The following is a 25,267-nucleotide window of genomic DNA, read 5'->3' on the forward strand; positions in this document are numbered from 1 at the left end:
GCTGTTTTAAAATCCCACTAAACAAAGCAAGCTTCCATGGGATGAGTTTCCCACAGGTGGGCAGCTTCAAGCAGTCAACACATCTCCGCAAAGAGCCTCAAAGCATCAAGAGCCTGGAAGCAAGGAGATCATTCCTTGCATGTTGAAACCTGTTTAATCTCTGAGCAACATGCAATGACACCTACATGTAAACATGATCTCCCTTGGAAATTTGGGGGTGGGAGGCAAGATATGCTATTCAGAAAATCGTGCAACTGCCTTATTAAAAATCAAGACATTAAAACAGCTTACAGCCATTGATGAGAATGGTACTACGAAATAGCTTTTATTTTAGTAGAAGAAATAAAATATGATCAGAAACAAGAACACAGTATCTTAAATAAGGAAGAAAATGTATTAACTATAAAAGCAAAGTCTATCTACCGCAGCCCAAGAACAAAGGACTCAAACAACCATGCAATCATGACCCCAAGTAAGGCCTTCCTCTTGAGCTCTCCCTTTTGGCATGTATATTACAGCAAGGAAAACCAAACTGTTTCAGGAGGTAAAACAGAGGATACTTGGACGTAAAAACAGTGTAGAAATAGAAGGTAAGGGTCACCTAGGATAACATGTAGAGGACTGGCTGGAAGACAGGAAGATGACCTGTGAAGACCTGGGGCCACTGAGTTCAATTTGGGGGTGCCTGAGCTTAAAGTAGCCTGGAACATTCAAACGGAGAGGCATTCAGATGAGTGGGTTGGAGAAGAAGCTAACTCAGACATACAAATGTAGGAGGGCATAATGGCTCAAGGAGTGACCCACCTCAAGACAAGACTCGTGCAATTGTTTTCTGAAACATACGGTCTGCTACTTGACTAAGAATATCATTTTCCTGAACAGGAAAAAAAAACTGATAGACTGCATCCTATCATCTGAAAGCAAGCTAAGGGGTGTGTTTGGCCCGTGTGCACTTCCTTCTTCCAGTCCTTAAGTATATGCAGACTGAGAAGTTCAAATGAGAACCTTTTGTCCAGCAGCTGAACAAAGTATTGTTTGCCCGCCCATAATTCATGTGTGGACACTCTCCAGAGAGACATCCGCTGGCTACTGGCTAAGTGAACCTTACCAGGAAGGCAAAGGCAAGTGAAATTGCTTCCATCCTGCTTCTCATTTGCATCAACACAGCTCGCCTCATTCTGGCAGGGTTTCCTCTGGCAGGCATCAAATTCTTCACAGAATGTGCCAATGTACTGGTCCTCGCAGGTGCAGGAAAACGTTGCCTAAGACACAAAAATAGAGCATGTAATACCTGAATACAATACTCTAAAACACATGCTTTGGATGACATTGGAGGTTCCAAGGTCCTGTGTCCTTTTATAAAAATATCAGTGCTGAGTGATTTTATCACCCAACTTTATGTCATAATCCAGGTAAATTGTGTTATGTGAAAAATAGTATGTGGCTGTTTGCAGTTTAATTTTTGGGCATTCATTTTTATAGCTTATTCATATTTATCCCAACCACTCTCAATCTTCCGAAAATAGAAATAGAAAGAACAACTTGTTTTAAACTGAAAATGAAGTTTCGCTGACCCATAGGAATGGCAGCTTTGCCATAGTATACAATCTTCAGTCATGCGAATTAGGTACCATGCCAACCATCAGAATCCTCAGCATGGATGATGCTCGCAACCCAATGCTACCAAATGGCCTACTTGGCCCATCTTTCCAGTGCACCAAGCAGACTCACTGAGTCACTTTATAAATTGATCTCAAACAGTCCCTGGGAGCAAGGTAACATATAAAGAATCCGATTCAAGAAGAATTACATTTCATTGTTATAATCACATGACCTTAATACAGTACAATTCAAACATCAGACTCAAAGAAACAACTTTAACTTGAAGCTTTATTTTTGAAGTAGCTGAAAAGCCCAAACCAAACTGGACTTCCCTAAGTCCCTATTTCTGAAAATGTCATGCCCTTTAGACAGGGCCCAGAGGAACAGAACTGGGTCGACTTGAAAGCCTCCTCCCTGAGGACCAGCTTTCATGGTGCCAGAGATGCCACACAAGCTTGCCAAGAAGGGAGGCACCCAACAGTCCCAGTCACAGTTGTGATGCCTATAACCCAGGACAACCACCCGCATGGCAAAGCAGCCCTAAGGGGACACTAGAGGCATGTATACATCCACACTGACCAACAGTTCTCTAATTCATTAAGACTGTTCAACGAGAGGGAATCATGTTTGGTACTAGAAACCTCACCAGCCACCTAAGGAAGTCACAGATCTTGCAGGAGAACCTACAATCCCCGTGTTACTAAACCAGCATAATCCCTAACTATATCCTAAATATTTATCATTATAGCCTCAGGTAAGTATATTTCTCACCCCTCACCAAGGACACTTCTCTTTGCAACCGACAGAAACCATTACAGAAAACTGCAACCATTAATGTGTGGAGTTGCAGCACCCAATAACTACAAATATATCTACAATATGACTTTTGAATGGAAGGCTCAGGGATCATTACAGAAAAAAGAATGGGAAGATTATGAGAGCCAGAGGAATAGGAAATTTGCTGTGAGATTGTGTCTCCTAGAAATATCAGAGAAGCTATACGCATGAAGTGCCATCAACATGACTTCCTAAAGATGATCTGGATAAGGATGACACCAATGGACATACTAATGTAAAAGGGGGAATGCTCATCAGGCCTCAACCAAGACAATTGAGGAATACTGGGAGTTTGAGCAATCTCCTTCCCAGGGAAGAGCGTACAACTGTGGCCTGTGGCTCCCCAATAGCGAATGATTGGCCCTGAAAACATGCATACAAGAAACTTTATACAGAAGTTGTGTTTTTATATATAGGGGAGAGAAAGAGAGAGAGAAAGCGAGAAAGTGTGTGTGTGTGTGTGTGTGTGTGTGTGTGTGTGTGTGTAACGACAATTAAAGAAAAGAAAGCCATAAAGGGGTGGGGATACAAAAGGGTTTAGGAGGGCTTAGGGGTGGAGAGGGAAGGGAAATGGAGACTGCACCTCCCTGCAGGGCTGAGTAAAGTGCAGATCTGACTCCAACATGCAAAACAGTATAAATCATGATAAAGTCAGGGCAGGCAAGAGACGACGACTAGTGAACACCGAGGCAGAAAGCATGGAAGAGGCAGAGTTAATGATGTCTCCAGTGAAACTGCTGTTCTTTTGGACACAGCAGGACTGTTGCACACACAAGCTCACAGAAGTTGTGACTGTGTGCACAAGACGGGCACAAATCAAGTCAGCCAAAATCTCTGCCTGGATGGAGGAGACGCCCATGAAGTCCCACCCCTAACTGAGGAGCTGTTGGCAGCTGATGGCTGCTCGGGGGAGGAAGAGGTTTCTTCAAGGGTAAGACCCTGGAAAAGCTCCAGGAGAGGCTCATACACCTGTGTGCACACAGACAGCATTAAGTAGGCAGCATGTTTTTAAAAAACAGAGAGCGGATTAAGTTGGGAGAGAAAAACAGTAGGGAGAAACTGGAGGAGAGAGGGTTGATTGATAAAAATGTAATATATGCCATGTATGAAATTATCAAATATGAAAAATTAAGTTTGCCTTTATAATATGGAGATTTGCTGGCACTAAAGTCCTCAGGTCTGTAAGGATGGTAGTGCCTGTAAAAAAGTCGAAAAAAATTACCAAGAGTAATGAGTTTAAGATATGTATGAGTACTATCTTCTAGAGTAGCAACGTAGAAGACTACATAGCCCTCAAAGCTTACCCAGAGTTCAATTCATCTGTATTTGCCTTCCTATTACATCATGTTCTGCCTTTATTACAGTCAATGAATAAAGCTATTTAGTTAAAATACTTTTTTTAAAAAAAATCTGAAAAAAAGCACATTTCTTAGCTCTCTCCTCAAGTCCTGAACCTGGATAGGTACTCTTGGGGAGGGGCAAAGAGATGAGGGTAGGCAGAGTGTTAGTGAGCTGCAGGTGCACAGGTGTGCAAGTGAGTGTGCAAGGGTACACATATACATGTGGAGGCCACACCTTGGGGAGAGGACCTGTGGAGGCTATACCTTGGGAAAGGTGAGGATCTGTGGAGGCCCTACCTTGGGGGTAGCTTCTCAGGCCCCGTCCATTACTTCAAACCACAGGATCTTTCATTGGCCTGGAACTGACCAAAAAGGTGAGGCTGACTTCCCGACAAGCCCCGGGGTTCTGCCTGTCTCCACTTTCCCAGCACTGGGATCACAGACCGCCATGCCTTTGGGTTCTGGGGATCAGATTCAGGTCTTCCTACTGGCATTCGCTCTAGTGACTGGGCCATCCCACAGCCCTGTGGTAGGCATTCTACCATCACTGTTCCAAAACCCTGCCTACAATCGCTGCACCCCACCCTCTCTTCCTACCCCTTACCCCAGATACCTGCCCTAACTGTTGTTTTGTGATCTTGTAAAAACTGGCCTTAAATTCATAACTCTCCTGCCTCAGCCCAATGAGTGCTGTTATTACTGGTATACCCTGCACTGACTGGTTTTCTGTGTCAACTTGACACATGCCAGAGTCATCAGAGGGAAGAGCCGCTGCTGAAGAAATGGCTTAATGAGATCCAGCTGTAAGGCATTTTCTCATTTAGTGATTAATGGGGGCAGGCCCAGCTCATGGTGGGTGGTGCCATCCCTGGGCAGGTGGTCCTGAGTTCTACAAGAAGGTGCACTGAGCAAGCCAAGAAGCAGCTCCCCTCCATGGCCTCTGTATCAGCTCCTGCCTCCAGGATCCTGTCCTATTTGAGTTCCTGTCCTGACTTCCTTCACTGATGAATAGCAATGCTGAAGTTTAAGCCAAATAAACCCCATCCTTCCCAACTTGCTATTTAGTCATGGTGTTCCATCACAGCAATAGAAACCACTAATCTTAGAGAAGTTCAGGACCTCCAGCCCACACCCTATCAGCACAACCCATACCTTCCTTCCCCCCAAAAGAAGACAGAGTTGTCCATACTTCTCTTTAATATACTTCGTCTCTCCGTCCAGTTTAACTATTGTTGTACATTTCTTGAAAACACTTCTATACATTTACATTTCTTAGTAGGTGGCATCAGAGCTTCCTCGTTCCATTATCCTGATGCCTATTGTTTTCCCTAGTGATCATTCCTGACATAAAATGCTAGGATTTTGTCACCAATCATCACACTGGCCTTTCAACATGAGCCAGTTTTTGCTTGAGTCTTAAGGCTATCTGAACAACACAAGACAGAACAAAAATTGTATCAATTACAAGTAATGATGTCACCCTTCTCTGGGACTCAGTCACATCAACAGCTGGGTTATTTTGGTCACAATGATGTTTTTGGAATTTATTCCATTGTTGGGATGCAGTAATGACTGTTGAATTGTATCAGTGTCATTTTAGGCTCTATATAGATTATTATTGCTTTCATTTGTGTCCTGTTTTATATAAATTGAACGTCCAGTTTTCTTAGTATTGACTCATCTTTATGTTCCTGGAACACCCACTGAAGTCATTAGAGTAATGACTTTCATTTGGCATTGGTTCCATCCATAGTTACACTTCTAGAGTCTTCTATTTCTGCTCTCCTGCCTGCATCAGACTTGCCTTCTAAGAAAGCCTATCCCTTGCTCAGGAGATCATGTTTTACACCACAGAAGGGTGCCCTTCCCAACAAGTGGCTGAACTGAGGAGCAGCAGTAGGTCCTCAGCTTCAGCAGACCAAGCAAGAGGCCAGACAAAAAAAAAAAAAAAATACAACCTTGAATATGATCAAAGTGCCAGGGCTTATGCAGTTTCTTTTTGCTACGGGAACAGGACGAGTTCCTGTTTTGATCTTCACAATCTACTCTCCTTCAGTTCAAAGATGTGGTCTTCATTAGACACAAAACAGCTGGAGCCAAAACAGCAGCCTTATCCAGTGTTCCATGATGCTGGCTTTCCTCTCGGTTGTGTTTGCAGAGATAAGGTGGCTAGCTGAAGCTACATGAGGACCGTTAGCAAAGAAATTTTTAAATAGGAAACTTTTCTTTGCTCAAATGCAAAAGAGAATAGGCATTCAATATTTGCAAGAGTTGTGTCTGGAGCTCTGTGTACAGAGGGAAATTTGTGACCACCTTTGGAATCTATAACAGATACTGTGTACACCCCCAAAATAGACAGGCCTATGGTGGTATAGATTGCCAAAGGCCATTGGTAAAGGCAACTGTCACCTAGAATTTGCTTGGTTTGTATCAGACATTCTATGCTACAGATAAATCACCTTGGTTAACTGAGAGATACGATTTGCACTCAACTTACCCAGCGAGTACCATGCGAAACATCTTGATGGTAAACATAAATTATTAAGATACCCAAATCAAATACTATCAGGTTGGCTTTTATTGGAATTTAAAGCTAAAACAGAGGCGTAGGCTTTAGTTTGCTTCGCTTTAAGCAGAGCCTTGAAAGAAGTGACAAGAGACTGCTAATGTCACTGCTTTTTTGACAAAGCAAAACACTGAATGGATTTTAATTTTGGTTGATGAGTAAGGAAGGAAATTAACAGATGTTTAAATATCCATGAATATGAAACATTTTTGGTTAAATCTTCGCATCTTCTGCAGCACACACCAGTAAAGTTCAAGTTTGTGCAAGAACAATGAACTTCCCTGTAATATTAAAAGGTTCAGTTTGCGGGGAGCGGGAACTCAGGGACCCACACCCTCAGTACAGAACTGCTCATTCGTGACAGATTTTTATGGAAGGGGGGGGTGGATGTTGTTTTCAGTTGTGCTCTTATTCCATCAGGTTCCAATTGGATGGCCACACACATGGCACTGCTTAAACCAAATGGGTTACAAAACCAAACCAAAAGTCACAAATCTGAAAAAGGGACTAGTAGGAAAAGGGGTTGAGAGTGATGAGAGGGACACAATGGGGAGGGGTAGTCAGAGCACATTACGTACGTGTGTAAAATTACCAAAGAACAAACTCAGTTGGTAAAAGAGAACTCTATAGTTCCAAGACTGTTGACTTATAAGAAATAGCGAATATTCATGCTAGGAGAAGTTATGTTGGTATAGTTTTATGGAAAACTATTGTTTAATCATTGAAGACTCCTTGAGAAAGTTCATGTGTTACCCATAATTTCTCCAATCTGGGTTCGATTAATGCTGCCAGCCTAAGAGACAAAGCAAATGTCTTTGAAGTTAATAGCTCGCCTAAATTGCTGAAAAATGCTCCCCTGTCAAAATATTGTTCGTGTATAGGTAAATGAAATTTTGAAGTAATATGAAAGGTGTCATTCAGAGATTAATTTTCAAACTGAGGATAGAATATCAATTTTCCTCCACAGCTTGAAGTCAAATATTCCATTTGTATATAAATGAATTTCTCTCAGAGGCTTACACGGAAGAGTTCCAGGTTAAAGGAATGTTCAATAATACGTGGTTTCACGTACCCACCCATTCAACAGCTCATTGAGCACCAACTTCATTCCAAGAACTGTTTGAGGGTTGTAAAGAACAGGATTTTGAGAAAGATGTGCTGGCATAGCAACAACTGGAGACAGACAGTCTCCATGAAGATGAGTGGGGTGTGCAGGGAAAGATCGTCTGAGGAAAGACACCCAGGTAAAGTCAACTGGCAGTAAAAAGACCTCCAGGAGAACTTGCCTAGGCTATTGGGCTGCAGAGGTGGCTCAGTGGTTAAGAGCACTGGCTATTCTTCCAGAGGTGCTAAGTTCAATTCCCAGCAACCACATGGTGGCTCACACCCATCTGTAATGAGATCTGGCGCTTTCTTCTGGCCTGCAGGCCTACATGCAAACAGAACACTGTATACATAATTAATTAATTAAAATAATTTTTTAAAAAGAACATTTAAGAAAGATCCAGAGGCCAAAGTGGACAGATTAGAGCAGTTGCAGAGAGTAGTTAGCCACGGAAAAATACACATAATCAGATATGAAATCATACAGAATGGTGATTCTCTAGCAACTCATAGGATATGTTTATCAATATCTGGACAGATACCTGGGGACCTGCTATTAGCATCTAATGAATGGAGTTTGGAGATGCTGCTAAGCACTGTACAGTGCACCTTAAGAAATGTTCCAATCACAAATGTTGATTTGTGTCAATATTGGGAATCACTGATACAGACAACTTGATAAGCTCTGCCCTCTGGCATGGTGTAAAACTTGGGAAGGATGTGCCAAATGAGATCCAAGGAGATATTGGAACAAATGTTCCTTGGTACTGTGTTACCTTGTCTCTTTACTATAACTTTCTTTATCTACATAATAACCAACCCGAAACAAACGGTCCTACGGCCTCGTTAGAACAGAATCTGGAGAGCCACTTAGGAACATTTTGTTTACTTCTTAAATTTTCATATAACGAGGTCAGTCTTAGGCGGTTTTCCAAACATGTGCAGTATCTTTATTCCACACTATAAAATGACTCGTTCTTTCTAGATCATTTAAAAAGAAAGGCTGCCTAGCACTTATTCACTAATCATACTCATTCAGCAAACATGCTTTGCGCCCACCATGTGTGGTGATCCTGTGTGTTCTAGAGAAATGGTGAAGGGCAGAATGAAATCACGGCTGCTTGCACAGCCTATATTCCAATGTAAGAAGTGGACACATTGCTCGAAAGGTGAGAGCTTAGAGTGACAACAGATACACCCTGCCACACAGTGCTAGGGAGTATAGATCAATATGAGAGGACCGGGAATGTAGTGGAGTAGGGATCGCCTTTGATGGCGTTCAATCACTAATAGAGAGGACAAATGTCTTAAACAATTAGACAGGTATAGAATTTAGCTGAGCATGGTGGTTCATGCCTATGATTTTAGTAGACAAATGCAGGAGGATTAGCCCATTTGAGGCTAGCCTGGGCCACAGTGTGAAACCCCATCTCACAAAAATAAAAAGCCAGGTGGCACATGCCTGTAAACCCAGCACTTGGAAGGTGGAAGCAAGAGGATCAAGAGTTCAAAGTCATCCTTGAGTATATAACAGAAACTCTGTCTCCAAATAAGGAAGAAAGAATGAAAGAAAAGGAAGAGAGGGAGGGAAGGAGCGAGGGAGGGATGGAAGAAGGGACGAAGGGAAGGAAGGAAGGTCCTTCCTCAATACAATCAGGGTTTTTCATTACTCTTAAATCAAGTTGGCCAGCAGAGCCCAAACCCTGGCTGTATTTTCTTGTTTCTCTGGAAAACTGTTCTCACTGAGTTCCTACTTCATTTACACCATCAATTAAGTATTAGAAGTACCCATAAGAAACATCCCTACAGGTGAATTTGCCCATGAGGATGCCGCCAAGAACAGCAGGCACCTTACACCATGTGAAGCACCATGAGCAAGTCGTACCCAAGGAAGCTCCCTCGTGTTCCAGGAAACCTCACTCATGCTGTGAGTCCCAATAATGACATGCAGACAATGTGAGCAGCCAGCTTTCCCCTCTGAGCTAGCTACGCTAAATCATTTGAACTACACAGGGCTCTGCAGCCTACATGACTACTTCCTCCTCCTAACTCAGCTCTTGCCACCTGACTTATGGAGGCCTCTATTCTGGCCTAGGTTGGTATTTTTTTCTTTCCAGTGTTATACAACACTGATGACATTGTATAATATAGAGCTTAATAGATGAGTGAATTTGCACTCCCCAACACGACACGCAAGGCCTATTTTGAATGTCTCATCCTTTGTCTTTTTTACATCTTCAGAAAATCTCACAGACAGAAGTGGACAGACAAGCCAGCCCCAAAATAACTGTATTTCTCACTTTCAAAATCAGAACTTGGGACTAAAGAGATGGCTCAGTAGCAAAGAGCACTAACTGCTCCTCCAGAGGACCTGGGTTCAATTTCTAGCACCACGTGGTGGCTCACAATGGTTGCTAACTCCAGTTCCAGGGGATTCAGTGGCCTCCTCTAGCATCCTTAGGCATCAGATACATGATGGCAAACACATGATACATGATGGCAAACACATAGCATAAAAATAAATATTTAAAAATAAAAATATGAAAAGACCAAATTCCATGTTACCTTCTCCATAAGAAAGGTACACGAAGCCGGGCGGTGGTGGCGCACGCCTTTAATCCCAGCACTTGGGAGGCAGAGGCAGGCGGATCTCTGTGAGTTCGAGACCAGCCTGGTCTACAAGAGCTAGTTCCAGGACAGGCTCCAAAACCACAGAGAAACCCTGTCTCAAAAAAAAAAAAAAAAGAAAGAAAGAAAGAAAGGTACACGGAAGACACTTTTGGTTTTGATGCCCCCCATAATATCAGTGTGGACACAGAAACACCCGCTGCTAGAGATGGGTCCCGGTGAGCTAGGACATGGGTTGGTGGAATCACATTCTTGGTGGCTATTTCTTGCCACTAGTCTCTCTTCTCTCTCTCCTCCCTGTCCTGTTTCTCCTGTTCCTATCAGGTGAGAAGCTTTCTCCCCTCGTGCCCTTCCCTTGGGATGCTTCTGCTTTGCCAAAGGCCTAAGTGTGAGGGAACTGCACAGCCATGGGCTCTGAAACCATAGGTGAAAATAAATTCTTTCTCCTTTAAAAGTTTTTCTCTGTATTTGTTATGGAAATAAGGAGTCTGACTTATATGGAGAACCTTATTTATCCTTTGCCAAAGGAGAGGAACTTGAATCTAAGATGGCGGTTATACTGAATGTTGGAGTTTCATTAAATTAAAATAAATAAAGCAGATACTGCAGGAGGATTCTATATAAGATCAGGATCCTCTCTCTCTGTTTCTTTCTCTCCCCCATAGGTGTGTGTGTGTGTGTGTGTGTGTGTGTGTGTGTGTAAAATCTCAGACACATCCACTGGTTTGTATGGACCACTGGTCCATACAAAGGGCCTAACTGCAACAAGGATTTGAAAGAGCATCCTGCATCCTGAACCAAGGAGTGCCTAATAGGTTCCAGTGCCTGAGAAAATGCAGCAAAGATGCTTCAACCCATTCTGCTCCAAAGAACTCTCCCATCCAACACTGATTTACAGGAGAGACCAGCTGGCTTCCAAAGGACATCTGGGTTATTCACAGTTCAGCATATGAATGTTGGCAAGGTCAAAACCTGTCTACTGGGTTGATGATTGGTGGAGCCAAGCAATGCAGACATAGCACTGTACCAGACTGTTCGGTGCTTTCATATACGCTAAAATTTTCCATAATGAAATGTGCTGTTCTTCTTTTGAGAGCCTGGCTATGGACCAAGAAAGAAAATATTCTTTTCAGCACTGTATCCAGCTCGCCCCTGAGGAACCAGCTGTTGCTAGTCTTGGGGGACAGTGGTGGGGAGCATCCTGGACAAGTCTCACTCCAGAGATTTATTTCATGTCCTTGTGTGTAGGCAAAGCTGGGCTCGCCCCAAGGGACTGACATATTTTCCCCTTTGTAGACATGGATCAAGAAACAGAGCAGCCCAGCATGCCTGAAGAGAGGGGTCAGCCAAAGGAAGGTGGAGGCAAGCGTGGCCACCCCTCTACTTCCTGAGCAGCCAGAGGTCACGAGTGGGGCACACCCAGCCTGAGCCTCAGCTGGAAGAGAGGAGTTCCAATCTGCAATGGCTGAGAGAGGGTAAGCTTTCTGAAGACTTCAGTATGCTAACTGCAGCACTGAGGAGTATTGTCTGGAATTTTCTTGCTCCTAGCATTTGGAGGAGTTCCAGGAACCACTGTCTATAAAGAGGATTCCAGGAATGAGGGCTTTTAGCATATCTATTTGCAGAGATGTTGGGGTCATAAGCTTTAGGTTAGAAGGGGGAGAGACACGACTAGCTTCTGTCACTCATAAAACCACACAGCAGGAGCCGGATTCCAACCTGAACCACAAAGATGCCCCAAGGAACTGAATCTATGGCAACCAAGACTTCAGAATATCTTGTCGTATTATCTTCATCTAAGAATCCATTAGCCCACCCCTTCAGCTGTGCAAACCAGACTAGTTGGGCGCTGGACCTGAAATTAGAGAGTTGATAAGCACTAACACCAGGGTAGAAACTTCTAACCATTGTGCTGAAGAGATGGCTCAGCAGTAAAGAATGCTTGCAACATGAGAATTTTACTTCACACCCATGAAATACTAAGCCCAGCTCTGAGCAGGGCAGAGATTAAAAACCCAGCAGATCTTGCTGGCTTCCAACATGGCCAGGAAAATTCAAGATCCAGGTTAAAGAAGAGACCCAGACTCAAAAGAATAGGTGGAGGGTGATAAGGAGAACACTTGACGTTCTCCTTTGGCCCCTATCTGGCACACACACACAGACACATAGACAGATATACACACAAAGACAAATACATACGCACACACACACAAAGATACATACAGACACATAGATGCACACACACACACACACACACACACACACACCACCAAATAAATTTAAAAAAAATAAGCCACGTGGTGGTGGTGCACGCCTTTAATCCCAGCACTCGGGAGGCAGAAGCAGGTGGATCTTTGTGAGTTCGAGGCCAGTCTGGTCTACAAGAGCTAGTTCCAGGACAGGCTCCAAAGCTACAGAGAAACCCTGTCTTGAAGAACCTAAATAAATAAATAAAAATCTTTTTTAAAAATAGCCTAACATAGCTTTCTTTGACTAAGTATAAATGAATTATAGCTACAAAGTATTGGAAGGATAGTCTAGCATGCCTAGACTAGATTGAATTTAGCCCTTTTCAAAATCCTCTCTTCATGCTTCAAGAGGCAAAAAGGATTATTTGGACACAAAATTTAAGAGATTTCTACTTACAATGTCAAAATGCCTATAAATGTCTTTTCCTTAGCTGAGGCCACACAAGAGCAGCTGGAACCTGGCCACGGAGACAAATTGATGCCTCTTTGGGGAAGCGCGGTACTCAAAGGAGACCTCACTAAGCACGGCCTGTTTGCGGTCCCTGTCTCCCGGCCAGGTCCTCCTGCTCTGTGATTCATTACATGTATAATTTCAAAAACACACTACTATGGCTCCCAGTCCATACGTTTACTCTAAGAGCGGTCTTAGACACCATTGCACTGCTATTTGAGACAATTAACTGCAAATATAGCAGCCTATCCTCTTGAAAACCAAACATTAAGCAGAGCTATATGTACCATCTAAACACTGAGTTCCAGGCATGACATCCATGAATTCACAGAGTTTATTCCTTTGGCTTAAACATGAAATTTCAAATAGTCAACAAGGGACCAGATAAACGGCTCAGAGGTTAAGAGAACTGGCTGCTTTTGCAGAGGGCCCAGGTATAATTCCTCGCACCTACATGTTGGCTTGCAGGGGTCTATAACTCCAGTTCCAGGGAATCTGATGCCCCCTCCTGGCCTTTGGGACTATCAACTCTGATGCATACATAACATATACATGCAGATCAAACATTTATATACATAAAATAAATCTTTTAAAAAATAATAGAAAACAGTACATTTCTATAAAGAGCCCTATGCATTCCTTTGAAAGGACAATAGAGTTAACTTTATCCCTCGAGGGAGGAGAAAGAAAATGACTTTCAGGAAATTTTGTAAAAAATTTCCCTAAGACTCGGCAGGTGCCTTTGAAAAATAGGATTGCTTGGGACCATTTTCTAACCACATCCTGGCACCTGGGGTCTTCTCGGCAGTCCTGGGGTGTCTGGGGTGAGGCATGAGATTTGCATGTCTTCAGCCTTAATCAACATGTGTACATATGTCCACTGCTACATTCTAATCCAAACAAAAGTGAAGCTTGACGTCACTGAAAAGCCATCTTTTATTGAATTTCCTTCCCTCTCAAAAAAAAAAAAAACCACACACACCTTGATTCCATAAGTCAAGGCACGCCATACTATTTTCTCATTTAAAAATTCTATTTAAGCCTTTCTTTGTTATAGTAAAAGAAAATTGTAAGGGGGGAAAAGCTTTAGGAAAATAGAAATGGTACAGGTAAGCTATTAATGAGAAAGAGCTATGGGAGAAGACAGAGCCTCTCATCATCTTTCTGGGGTCACTGTCCATGGAAGCAAAGATGATAAGCTCTAAGAGTGGAAATCCGACAGGATCAGGACAAGTGCCAAATTCTCATGCCGTGGAGAAGACCCCACCATGGGTCACAGATCATGTGAGTACCACTTCCACTAATCCTCCCAGTAACCTCACAGAATTGGTATTTATTATTTTGCCAACTGGAAGCAGATCATGCCCTGAAGCTAGTCACAGGCAGGTGGGTGCAGATTCAAACCCATTGTAAAGACATTCTTAGAATTGACAGTACACAGAGGTGTACTGATGACTAAGTACAAACAGGGCATCATCAGGTAGCGTTCTGGAGAGGTGATGAGAGAAACATTGGTGCACAGAATCTGAAGGGAGTGACCCCCAAAAGTCTACTACACTCTTGAATCCAGTGGCCCTGGAGTTGAGTCCCGTTGAGGGTCACTGTGCAGGGGACTTCATGTTCCTGCAGTGTGCCAACAGCTACCTCATGGGTTTCTTCCCTGATCTTCCTATACTTGTCTGTAAGGGTCACAATGATACAGTACTACAGTCTGAGTGGATTGACCATCATAAACATTTTTTACAGATCTATGGTTCAAAGTGTAAGCAGGACTGGTTTCTCCTGAGACTTGACTGCTTGACTTGTAGATACCACACTTTCTCAGAATGCCTTCACGTGGCCTTTCCTCAATGTGTCTATGTCCTCTCCAAGGGATGCCAAGCATGTTTGATGAAGTCCTGCACACTAGGCAGGAGCTGTATCAGCACTTGGCCTGGGGAAAGAATAGCACTTAACTCTTGGTGGAGAAGAAACTCCCAGGCACCTGTCTGCCAAACTCTCTGACGGTACTGGATTGGTCCTATGGACAATTCTGACTGTCAACCCTTGTCACTTTGTGGATTGAATCACTGAATTCCTAGAACCTTTGCCACCAATTAAAACTCAAGGCACTAAACATCCTAAAATCCAGAGCATGGCGAAAACACTCCTGTGGAGAAAAAGAATGAGTCTGGAGGAATTACCATAGCAGATTTCAAGCTAGTGCAAGGATATAGTAACAAAAAGAACAGTATGATAGTGGCACCAAAAATAGACATGTAGACTAACAGAACAGAATAAAGTATCCAAACAGTATCAGCCATTTGACATTTGACAAAGGTGCCAAAAACATGCTGGAGAAAATATAGCATCTTCAACAAAATGGTACTGGAAACATTGAATGTCCTCACATAGAGTAATGAAGTTAGACCCCTATCCATCAACCTAAACAGAAATCATTTTCAAGTGGTGGGAGGTCCTTGGACTCCCCACAGGGCAGGGAACCCTGACTGCTCTTCGGGCTGATGAGAGAGGGGGAGTTGATTGGGGGAGGGGGAGGGAAATGGGAGGCGGTGGCAGGGAGGAAACAGAAATCTTTAATAAATAAATAAATAATAATTAAAAAAAAAAAAAGAAATCACCTTCAAGCAGATCGAAGACCTGAATGTGAAATCTGAAAGACTAAAATGTCTAGGAGAAAATAGGGACAGTCTTCAAAAAAAAAAGTAGGTCTAGAAACTATTTGAACAGGACTTTATTTGCCCAGAAATTAAGGCCACTTACTGAAAAATAGGACTTCATAAAAATATAAAGTTCATAAATATAAAATATAACCAATTGAGTAAAAAGGAATTTTACAGAATATGAAAGAATATTTGACAGTTATACACCTGACACAGGATTAATATCCAAGACACATAAAGAACACAAAAAATGTCAAGAAAAAAAAAAGTGACCCAGTTAAAAAATGGACCATCAACCAAACGGACAGTTCTCAAAAGAATAAATAAAAATAGCTAATAAATTCCTCAAAAAGTGTTCATCATCTTTAGCTATTATGGGAATGAATGCAAATTAAAGCAACTTTGACTAAGATTAAGGAAATCAGTGACAATAAATTCTTGTGAGGATGTGAGGATTGGAAAGCCTCATTCACTTTTGATTGAACTGAAAATTAATATAGCCACTCTGAAAACAAGTGTGGATAGTTTACACAAATTTAATATAAAATCTACTGTATGACCCAGATAAATCACTCCTTGGCATATGCCTAAAGGATGGTATTCTACCCCATAGATACAGATGGGATCAGCCATGCTAACTACCGCTCTGTTTACAATAGCCAGGAAATAGAAACAACTTAAATGTCCTTCAATTGATAAATGGGTAGTGAAAATGTGGCACATATACACCATGGAATACTATTCTGCTGTAAAGGAAATGACATCATCAAATTTGTGAGTAAATAGATGGAACTGAGTTAATCCAGACCCAGAAAGACAAACATTGTGTGTTCTCTCTCATGTGAGGTTCTTAACACCAAATCTTCAGATGTAAGTATATAACCTGGAGGTCCACAGAAACTAGGAAAGTAAAAAATGATCATGGGGTTGGAAAAGGGATTCCAGAGAGGAATATAGCAGGATACAGGAGCTATGAAGGAGGAACACTGGGAGATTTTAATTGAGAAGTGGGGAAAAAGGATAATACAGAAAGAGAAGGCAAGTGGAGTGATAAATAAGACTAGGATTGCTTTAAAAGATCATATGAATCATGTTGTTTTATATTTACCTAAAATTACATATAATACACATAATTACATGTATATATAATTATATATACATATATATAATTTAAATGAGGTTATAACAGTTTAGACAATAATACCTTCCCCTGCAAAAGTATAGACTGTCTAACAAAAACCCCTGTAACCAGGTATGAGAAACATCCATTTGAGTGGTCCAAGAGACTCAAGACAATATACGCTATTACTAGTTCCCTTAGTTGCCTTTCAGAGATTAAAGGTGAGTCCCTGTTGTTGCTCAAGATGCCACACCCTATGAGGGAATTTGGAAGATTGGAGCTGACCTGAAAGTTTTCTCTCTGAAGGTTAGCTTTTACAATACTGGAAGGCACTATGCAACCTGACAAGGGAGGAAACAACGAACAGTTCTACCTACCTGTGATGTCTACACGTCACATTGGTGGCCAGAATGGTGAGATGTTCTCAAGGGTGCAATGCTGGCACTTATGTATGGGCAGTAACCAATAGCTGTCTAATTAGACTTCTGGCCCACTCAACAGGAGGGGAGTCAAGCCTGGTGTTGTAAGCCCTTGTAGAAATACTAGTGCCATTTTCCAAAATCAGTATAACTCCTAACACATTTTAAATATTTATCTTTGAAATATTATACCCATAGATAAGTGTAGTTCTCACCTCTCCTCAAAGAAACTTCCCTTTGCAACAGAAAAAGACCATTACAGAAAGTTATAATACAGAAAGCAATTGATCATGTGTTGCCCAGAACCAATTTATACATCTACAACACAACCTCTATAGGTAAGGTTCACTGGACATCTCAGAAGAAAGGCTACAAAGCTTGCAAGAGCCGGAGGACCAAGAAGTCTCTTGCAAGATTGCATCTTCTACTGATGGCAGGAAAGCTACACTCATGAAATCTCAACAACTTTGTAGTGAGGAGGCCACTTGTTTCATTCCCAGCTGCTTAGCCCCAAAATAATCACACAAGAAACTGTATTAATTAAATCACTGCTTGACCTATTAACTCTAGCTTCTTCTTGGATAACTTTTGCACCTTAATTTAACCCATTTCCATTAATCTGTGTATTGCCACGTGGCAGTGGCTTATCAGGTAAAGTTCCATCCAGCTCCGGCGGGGCTCCATGGCTTCTCTCTGACTCCGCCCTTCTTTCTCCCAGCATTCACTTTAGTTTCCCTCGCCTGGCTCTTTCTGCCCTGCTCTGCTATGGGCTCAAAGCATTCTTTTATTAACCAATGGTATTCACAGCATACAGAGGGCAATCCCACATCACAACATAGCTGCTTAAACATGATTTGAACAATGATACCAGTTGACATACCAGCTTGGATCAGGGAAATCTCATGGGGCTCCACCCCTAGACAAAAAGTTGCAAGCCATTAAGGACTACTGAGAGAAGGAGACTAGTCCTCCCCATGGATAAGCTACCTGATTGGTTATTCTAATGCCAAGTAGTCAACACTACTTGTACTCACTAAATGTACCCAGCAGGTTGTATTTACACATTTATTGCTTGTATGGTTGTGTATGTGTGTGTTTAACAGTAGTAAGGAAAAGGAGGCCACAAATTTAAGGAGTGTCAGAAGGACATGGGAGGGTGATGGCATGCTTCTATTTTAATAATTCAAAAGCTCAAGATGCTGAGATTGGAAGATGAGAGGGGAAGAACTCTACCTGTGTATCAGCTTTGACAACAAGATGCTATCTCTGCACACTACTCCTATACCAGGTTCTTTGCCCTTTCTCCATCCTGTAACCCCATATTCCTGTCTCTCCTCATCCATCCACATGTGTGGGTTACAAGACCATGGGCCACAGCTAGCCATTCCCATCTCTAGCTGTCATACAGGCCTCCTCTGACTAGTCACAGGTTCAACTCAGCTTCCATCCCATCTTGACTTTCAATTCTCCTCTGCCTTAGCTTTGCATCTCTTTTCTTCTAGGCAATTTTAAAGCTTATGACCTTTGTGTATTGCCTCAAATCAAATACAGAGAGATTGTGAGTGAAGAAAAAACAATAAAGCTAATAGAAGGGATCAGTTTAGTCTCCCTTTGGGGGGTAAAGCTATTTTCATCCCATTGTTCTCTCTTGTAGAAATGAGCATATTCACCTAAACATAGAATATTGATATAAAAACCTAAGGTCTAACAGGTTTATGTGATTCTAGATACTAATGGATTTGACTGAACACATTTTTCATGTTAAAAAAAAAACTCTTTTCATGGCAGTTGGAATATTTGCTTAGTGGTTAAGAGCCCTGAATACTCTTGCAGAAGACCCGAGTTTGGCTCCCAGCACCCATATAGATATTCATAATCATCTGTAATTCCAGTTCTAGGTGCTCCAGTGCCATCTGCTGGCCTCTTTGGGAATCAAGCACACATGTGGTACATGTACATGCATGCAGACAAACATTTATATACATTAAATAAAACTAAAAACATCTTTTTAAAATTTTTTTTCACTTTAATATATTTTTCCGCCTATAGAGTTCTTGATGGAATCCATACCGACACAAACTGAAATTACATCAGCAAAGGTGGGAAGGTCCTGCCATTCATGAGAATTAACCTTATCTCATTAAATTCATTGCTTTCACATCACTTTAATGGGGGGCAAAAGGCAGGTTATCTCTAATAAATGTGTTTCTGTAGAATGATTAGAAATGAATCATTTTAATAATCTCTAAGGGAAACTCAACTTAAAATATTCATACATCAAATTAATCCTGCTTGCTTTCCAACTATTTATGATCTCTGAAGTGCACATGAAGAGATGTCTTCCTTGTGGTCACGACACAATCCTCCAGTTCTAACCAGGAAGGAAATCTGCATACAAACTTGGAATGTGGAAATGTTAGTACTGCCCATATTTCCCTCTCAAAATCTTCTTGGTTAATGGACCTTTCCTTCCTTCTTTCTTTCCTTCTTTCTTTCTTTTCTTCTTTTCTCTCCTTCTTCCTTCCTTCATTTATTTATTTGTAAATGAGTGTTTTGCCTGCATGTATGTCTATACATACATGTGTGTGCCTGGTGCCCATGAAGGTCAGAAGAGGAAGTTCGATTCCTGGAACTGGAGTTACAGGTGGTTGTAAGCCACCATGTGGGTGTTGGGAACGGAACCCTGAATGTAGGTCCTCCACTAAAGCAACAAGGGCTCCTCACTGCTAAGCCATCTCTCCAGCCCCCTAAATGTATCATCTTTTAACCACTACAAGCTGGTAGTCCTTTTTTCAGTCATTTGGGACACCTAGACAAGAATATTGGAATTAGGCTCTTGGTTCAGAAGAGGAAGCCTGTGTTTCATTTTCAATAGCCTCTGGATCTCCTGGTAACGATGCAGAGAGTGATGCCTGTGCCATAGGGCTGGTGGATATGGAACTTTTTGTGTCAACAAAGATTCACTTGGAAACAAGAGACACAGTAAGCTTACTTCATTTTGCACAGGCAGGTCTCTAAAGCCAAGGCACCTTGAGTGTGGCCACCACACACTTCAGTGCTCCATCTTCAGGCTAATCTCAAATTCTTTCTTCTAATTATAATTTTTAGATTCTCATGTTGGAAATATTTTAAAAACAAAGGAATCCTCTGAACTGGCTCTGATTCCTGTCTGCTCTAAGTGTTGAAGAATGACTTCTGTGGAGGAATAAAGCTCAAGTCATTTGGTGTCACCCACAAGGAGTCTCCAGGCTTCTTTACATTCTCCAGGAATGCTCGAACATCACCAGTCTTTCCCAGCACAGGGCTAGGACCCACTAACAAGTCTATCAAACCCTGTGCTCCAAGCGCAGGTCCCTGTTCTCCTAGGCAACCCTGACAGGCTGTGTCTGCCTTCTAGAAGACCTGCTCTCCTACTAAAACCAATCCCTGATGATGCAAAATCACTCTGATTTTGAGTGTAGATGACACCCTACTGTGTTACCATGTCAGGAACATTTGGATTTAAATAGAAAACCATGCCTTTATTACAAAGGAAATAAGCTGTAAAACCAGAAATCCAAGCATCCTACCAAGCTGATGGCTCAAAGAAATTTGGATAAAAGCTTCTCCCACCCCAGATAGTCATGAATCTACTCTCAGTAGCCTTCTTAGCCCACTGTCTTCTGCTCAACATCATAGGACCAGAACAGTCACTTTTTAAATGTTTCTCTCCCTTCTCTTTCCTCTCTCCTTCCCCCTTTTCTCTGTGTGTGTGTGTGTACATATGTACACATATGCAAATGCATATTTGTGTGAGTTTGAGCATGCATGTATCATAGTACACATGTGGAGATCAGAGGACACCCTCAGGCATCAGTCCTCACCATCATCCTTCTTTGAGACATGTTACGTTAGTCATTTTACTAATACATACACTAGGCAAATTGGCCCACAAGCTTCTGAGCATCCTCCTGTCTCAGTCTTCTGTCTCCCCATAGGGGAATGGGATTAAGATGGTTGCTGTCATGTCCAGCCTTATGTGGGTTTGGGGGATTTGAACTTGCTTCCCCATGCTTTCACAGCAAGCACTAAACCCACTGAGCATCTCCCCAGCTCTGAGCCACTTTCATTTCCTTAAAAGCATGTCTTGATTGCTAGATTGAGGCCAGCCTGGGCTACATAAAAAGTTCCAAACTGGCTTAGACAACACAATAAGAAATAAAGGAATGTTTTTGAAAAAAATATTTCCTAAATAGGGACCTTCATAGCAATTTTTTTAATGTACACCATCTCCTGCCCTTACTGCCTTCTGGTAACTACAGATTTGCTGTATTTTTAAGACTCATATCATGTCTCTTTCAGGGAACAACTATTTCTAGGTAAAATTGTCAGCACTTTCATTTCTTAACTGCACAACTGAAATGCAGTTAGCCGATCAGAACCTCAGAACAACGGGCCAAAAGGGAAATGACCGATTGGAGAGTCCTGTGGCATGTGTCTTTAAAAATAAAAGCCAGCAAATACAGCTCGTGCTGGTGGAGGCTTGGCTTCCAAAATGCAAGTAGCAACTTTCCTCCAACAATTAGGCTTTAAATTTAGCATTCCATGAAGGAAATTAAATACAAGTATAGTCAATTAAAGGCAGTTGTATTGGCCAGAAGCACCTTGGGCAGTTTAAGACAAAAATGAGTGGAGGCAGGAGGATGCCAAGCATAACAGAGGTCACGGGGTGGTGACAGTTAGTAGACTGTGTGCCATGTGCACTGCTTCCAATCGTGAAACACTATTCTTTGTTTATTATTATTATTATTAATGCAACTGCTCATTCTTTGAGAATTTTATACAATGAAATGCGATCATATGTACCATCCAATTTTCCCTCCAACTCCTCCATGTCCCCTCCTAATGGTCTCGTCCTAATTTCACATCTTTCTTTTCTTTTAAAAAAAATCTACTCGGTCTGGTTAGTACTGCCCTTGTGTGTGTGGATGTGGCGTATCCATGGAAGCATGGGAAATATATTAGTAGCTGTATCCTCAAAGAAGAATGATTCTCCCTCTCCCAGAAGATATCAACTGCCAATAGCTCCTCCATTGGGGGTGGGACCTGGCAAGACCTTCCCCTGTAGGAGAAAATGCAGGCATGACCTGGCAGCCAGCCTTCTCAGCACACTGTGCTTCTAAATAAGAAGCATGGCACACTGTGGCCTGGAAGCCAGAACACTGAATTCTGAAGTGGCCGTTAGCTGGTCAGAGAATGAGTCTTCACTCTCCACGTCTCCCTAATGAGCTTCTTCTGCACTCGCTCACTGTCCAATCTGAGGTAATGTGCTCACCAATCACAGTTGCTGGGCTTCCACTATATAAGTGGTTGTTCACATGCAATAAAGTAGATGCTGCTCCCCGAAACCATCTCTGGAGTGGTTCATGTCCACACCCTTTACTGACCCATGGGCATTTCTGTCTTGGGGTGGGGGGCAGATAACCAGGTAATGACAGCACTCCCCCAATCCATGCTAGAGTTCTGGCAGGCTTGATCTCTACTGGTGTACAAAGACTCAAACTTGTCTCTGAACCAATATGGAAGCCAATATCACCTAAGCCAACTGCTTAAAAGTTAGATACTAGCTGAACATAATCATGCATTCCTTTATGGGTGGTAGGGCAGGAGGATCCAGAGTTCAAGGCCAGCCTGCAGCACCGAAGACCCTGTCTCAAAAAAGAAAAAAGAAAAAGAAAAGAACTAGGTATTTGTTGTCTCCATAGCTTCTCGCTATAGTTAGACAACTAAAATGAGGCCTCCAAGTACTTCTTCTGCTCAAACAAAGCGGAATATGGTAGGACCCTTGGAAACACAACGAACATTCTAAAATTTAAATTCTGGCTTTATTAAAAACCCTACATTATCAGAAGCTTTAGGATCAAGGTCTGGACTCTTTTGGTCCCAAAAGAATAGGCTCAATCATTAATCCCTACTGTGCCTGTTACAGAGACAAGTAACAATGGAAAGGAGAAAAAAGTTCATTAAATATGGCCACTTTAGGAAGAGAAACAAATAAGGTCGTCACTGAACAATCCCTTCGATCCCATCTTCCAGGTCCTGGCACAAAGTTTAGAATCAGAGGAATTAGAGAACAGGAGAGAGGTAGGCATAGCTAAGCAGTCCTGGTCACAGTGTGGTCTCACCCATCACTGATTCCTGCCACAAGGCAAGCTGGTCTGGTCCCTTAAGTTGACAGAACCTTGTGAACTCTCTTCCAGGGAGACAAGTTCTTCGGTGGGCAGGAACCTGAGCTCTGGTTTTTCCCTACCCCAGCGTGAGATTCCTGGGGAAGATTTAACTGGGAACAGGGCAGGAGGAGGTCCACTATCCAGTAATCAATAGTTAGAAAGCAGAGTGTTGCCTCCCTCTCGAGAATAGCTCCTCTCCTGCCAGAATGATACAACATTTCCACCGAACATCTGGGAGAAGTCATGTGAGCATCGCAGAGCAGGACGAGCTGCGACACCAGTGTCTAGTGAGCTTCCTGTGACTCTTAGATCAAGCTTGATGCAATGGAGCATATTTGATTAATTTGCAGATGGGATTATTCTGGTGACAGAATGAAGGGAGAGTGTCGTACTGATCTAAATACAGAAGCCCCAACTTCGCCCATTTTTCACTTATTTTAGCAACTTGAAAAAGCCCTTCAGGCGAAAGTCAGGTTGGCTGCTGCTTCTGATTTTAGATAGCACAATTTCTCTGCCCTCCCCCTTTAGTTCCAAAAGTTCTAGTATGCAGGAGAAATCCTAACAGTGAGACAAGCTCTGAGTGGAAAGGAAGAGGAAATGGTTCAAGTTCAGACAGAAGCAACTAGACTCCACTACAATTCCCAGTGTTCCTGGCTAAGCCCCAGCCACTGCCTCCTCAGAAGTCTGTTACCTGTCACTTGTGCCTTCATGACTGACATCTAACTCATCCCTTCAAGGTTTCATTTTCCACTAAATATTAATGTCTCTGTCCATTGATGCTTTATTTACTTATTTTTCATCATTATATTCAACTCCATGCTGCTCACTCCTACTCTACACTGTACTCCCCAGTGCTTATGGATAGATGACAGGAAAATGAAACCTGAGAAGTGCAAAAGGAAGGGGGAAACCAGGACATAGCGAAGGAAGCTGCAGGGAGAGATGGGAGAATGCCCAGTGCATGGAGTACTCACTGAACAAGCAAGACTACCTGGGTTTGAACCCTAACCAGCTGGGTGTAGGCCTGTAATCTCAACACTGGGGAAGTGGAAACAGGAGGATTCCTGGGGCTTGCTAGACAGCTAGTCTTGCCAAATCAGTAAGCTCCAGGTTCAATGAGACTCTGTCTGAAAAAATAAGGTAGAAAGTGATGGAGCAAGCCATCAACATTGACTTCTAGTCTACACACACATACACGCACATGCACATACATGCACATGCATACACACATGCACACATATACACATACATACACACAAGTACACATACATACAAAGTTGATAGGGAAATTAAAAAGATCAAAAGGAAAGAAAAATCTACAGAAGTCAGGAAAATACTGCACTATACTATAGACATTGACTGTGGAGAGAAAAAAAACAAACTTCTTTGTTTTTTATAGATATATAGCTGAATACCCATATACAGCTTATGAGGTGTATAAATGATATTGTATAAACAGCTACAGGGATATATTTGTTTACTCCAGTTTTCCCACTTCCTGCCAAAATACTACCATTGCCACAAAAAGTGTATAAATGGTCATTCTGATGTTCTATGTAATTAATGACCTACGAATTCTGCACCACTCTGGAATATTCCACACTTGCCAAGCCCTCCTCTGGTCCCCTGGAAGTCTGTCAAGCTAGACTCCTCTGAGCCCTTCTCTGCATCCAAGCCCTAAATGATGTCCCACTGCACATATCACATAACCACTTTGGACTGAGGTTTGAGACCCAGCTCAGATTCCCTGTCCAGAGGCTATGTGGAAACCAACAGCAGCCAGGAGCAGAAAGGATTGTACTCATGGCAACAGCTCAAGAGGGCCTGAGGTAACCTTGCTGGCTTTATCCATCACTGAGCAGCTAGGGAGCTCCAGAGGGAGCCAACTCTTTTCCCTCTGGAGTCAGCTTCTCCATCTCTTACTGAGTCGGAACCACATGAAACTAGAAATCCCCTGCAGTGAGTTGGAGGGAACCAATGCCTGAAACATTGATCTCAGTAGCCACAGAGTTCCCATTATGTGAAAGGACATTAGCATGGAATGACCCTCTCTTGCCAATAAGAAATAGTCAAGCAGGC

At 42.4% G+C, this 25,267-nt stretch overlaps 1 protein-coding gene across 1 annotated transcript in view; it reads right to left on the reverse strand.

Moving 5' to 3' along the window:
- The window catches only part of Dner (delta/notch like EGF repeat containing), a 301,330-nt gene that overhangs the window by 103,435 nt on the left and 172,628 nt on the right, over positions 1-25,267 (reverse strand). The window contains exon 6 of the mRNA XM_041650981.1: positions 1,109-1,262. Within this exon, the coding sequence (XP_041506915.1) occupies positions 1,109-1,262 (154 nt within the window). The remainder of the gene's footprint in view (positions 1-1,108; positions 1,263-25,267) is intronic.

This window comes from Microtus oregoni, unplaced genomic scaffold (genome assembly GCF_018167655.1).
Source record: "Microtus oregoni isolate MIOR12 unplaced genomic scaffold, Mior012 000004F_ref0000308, whole genome shotgun sequence".
Taxonomy (NCBI): domain Eukaryota; kingdom Metazoa; phylum Chordata; class Mammalia; order Rodentia; family Cricetidae; genus Microtus; species Microtus oregoni.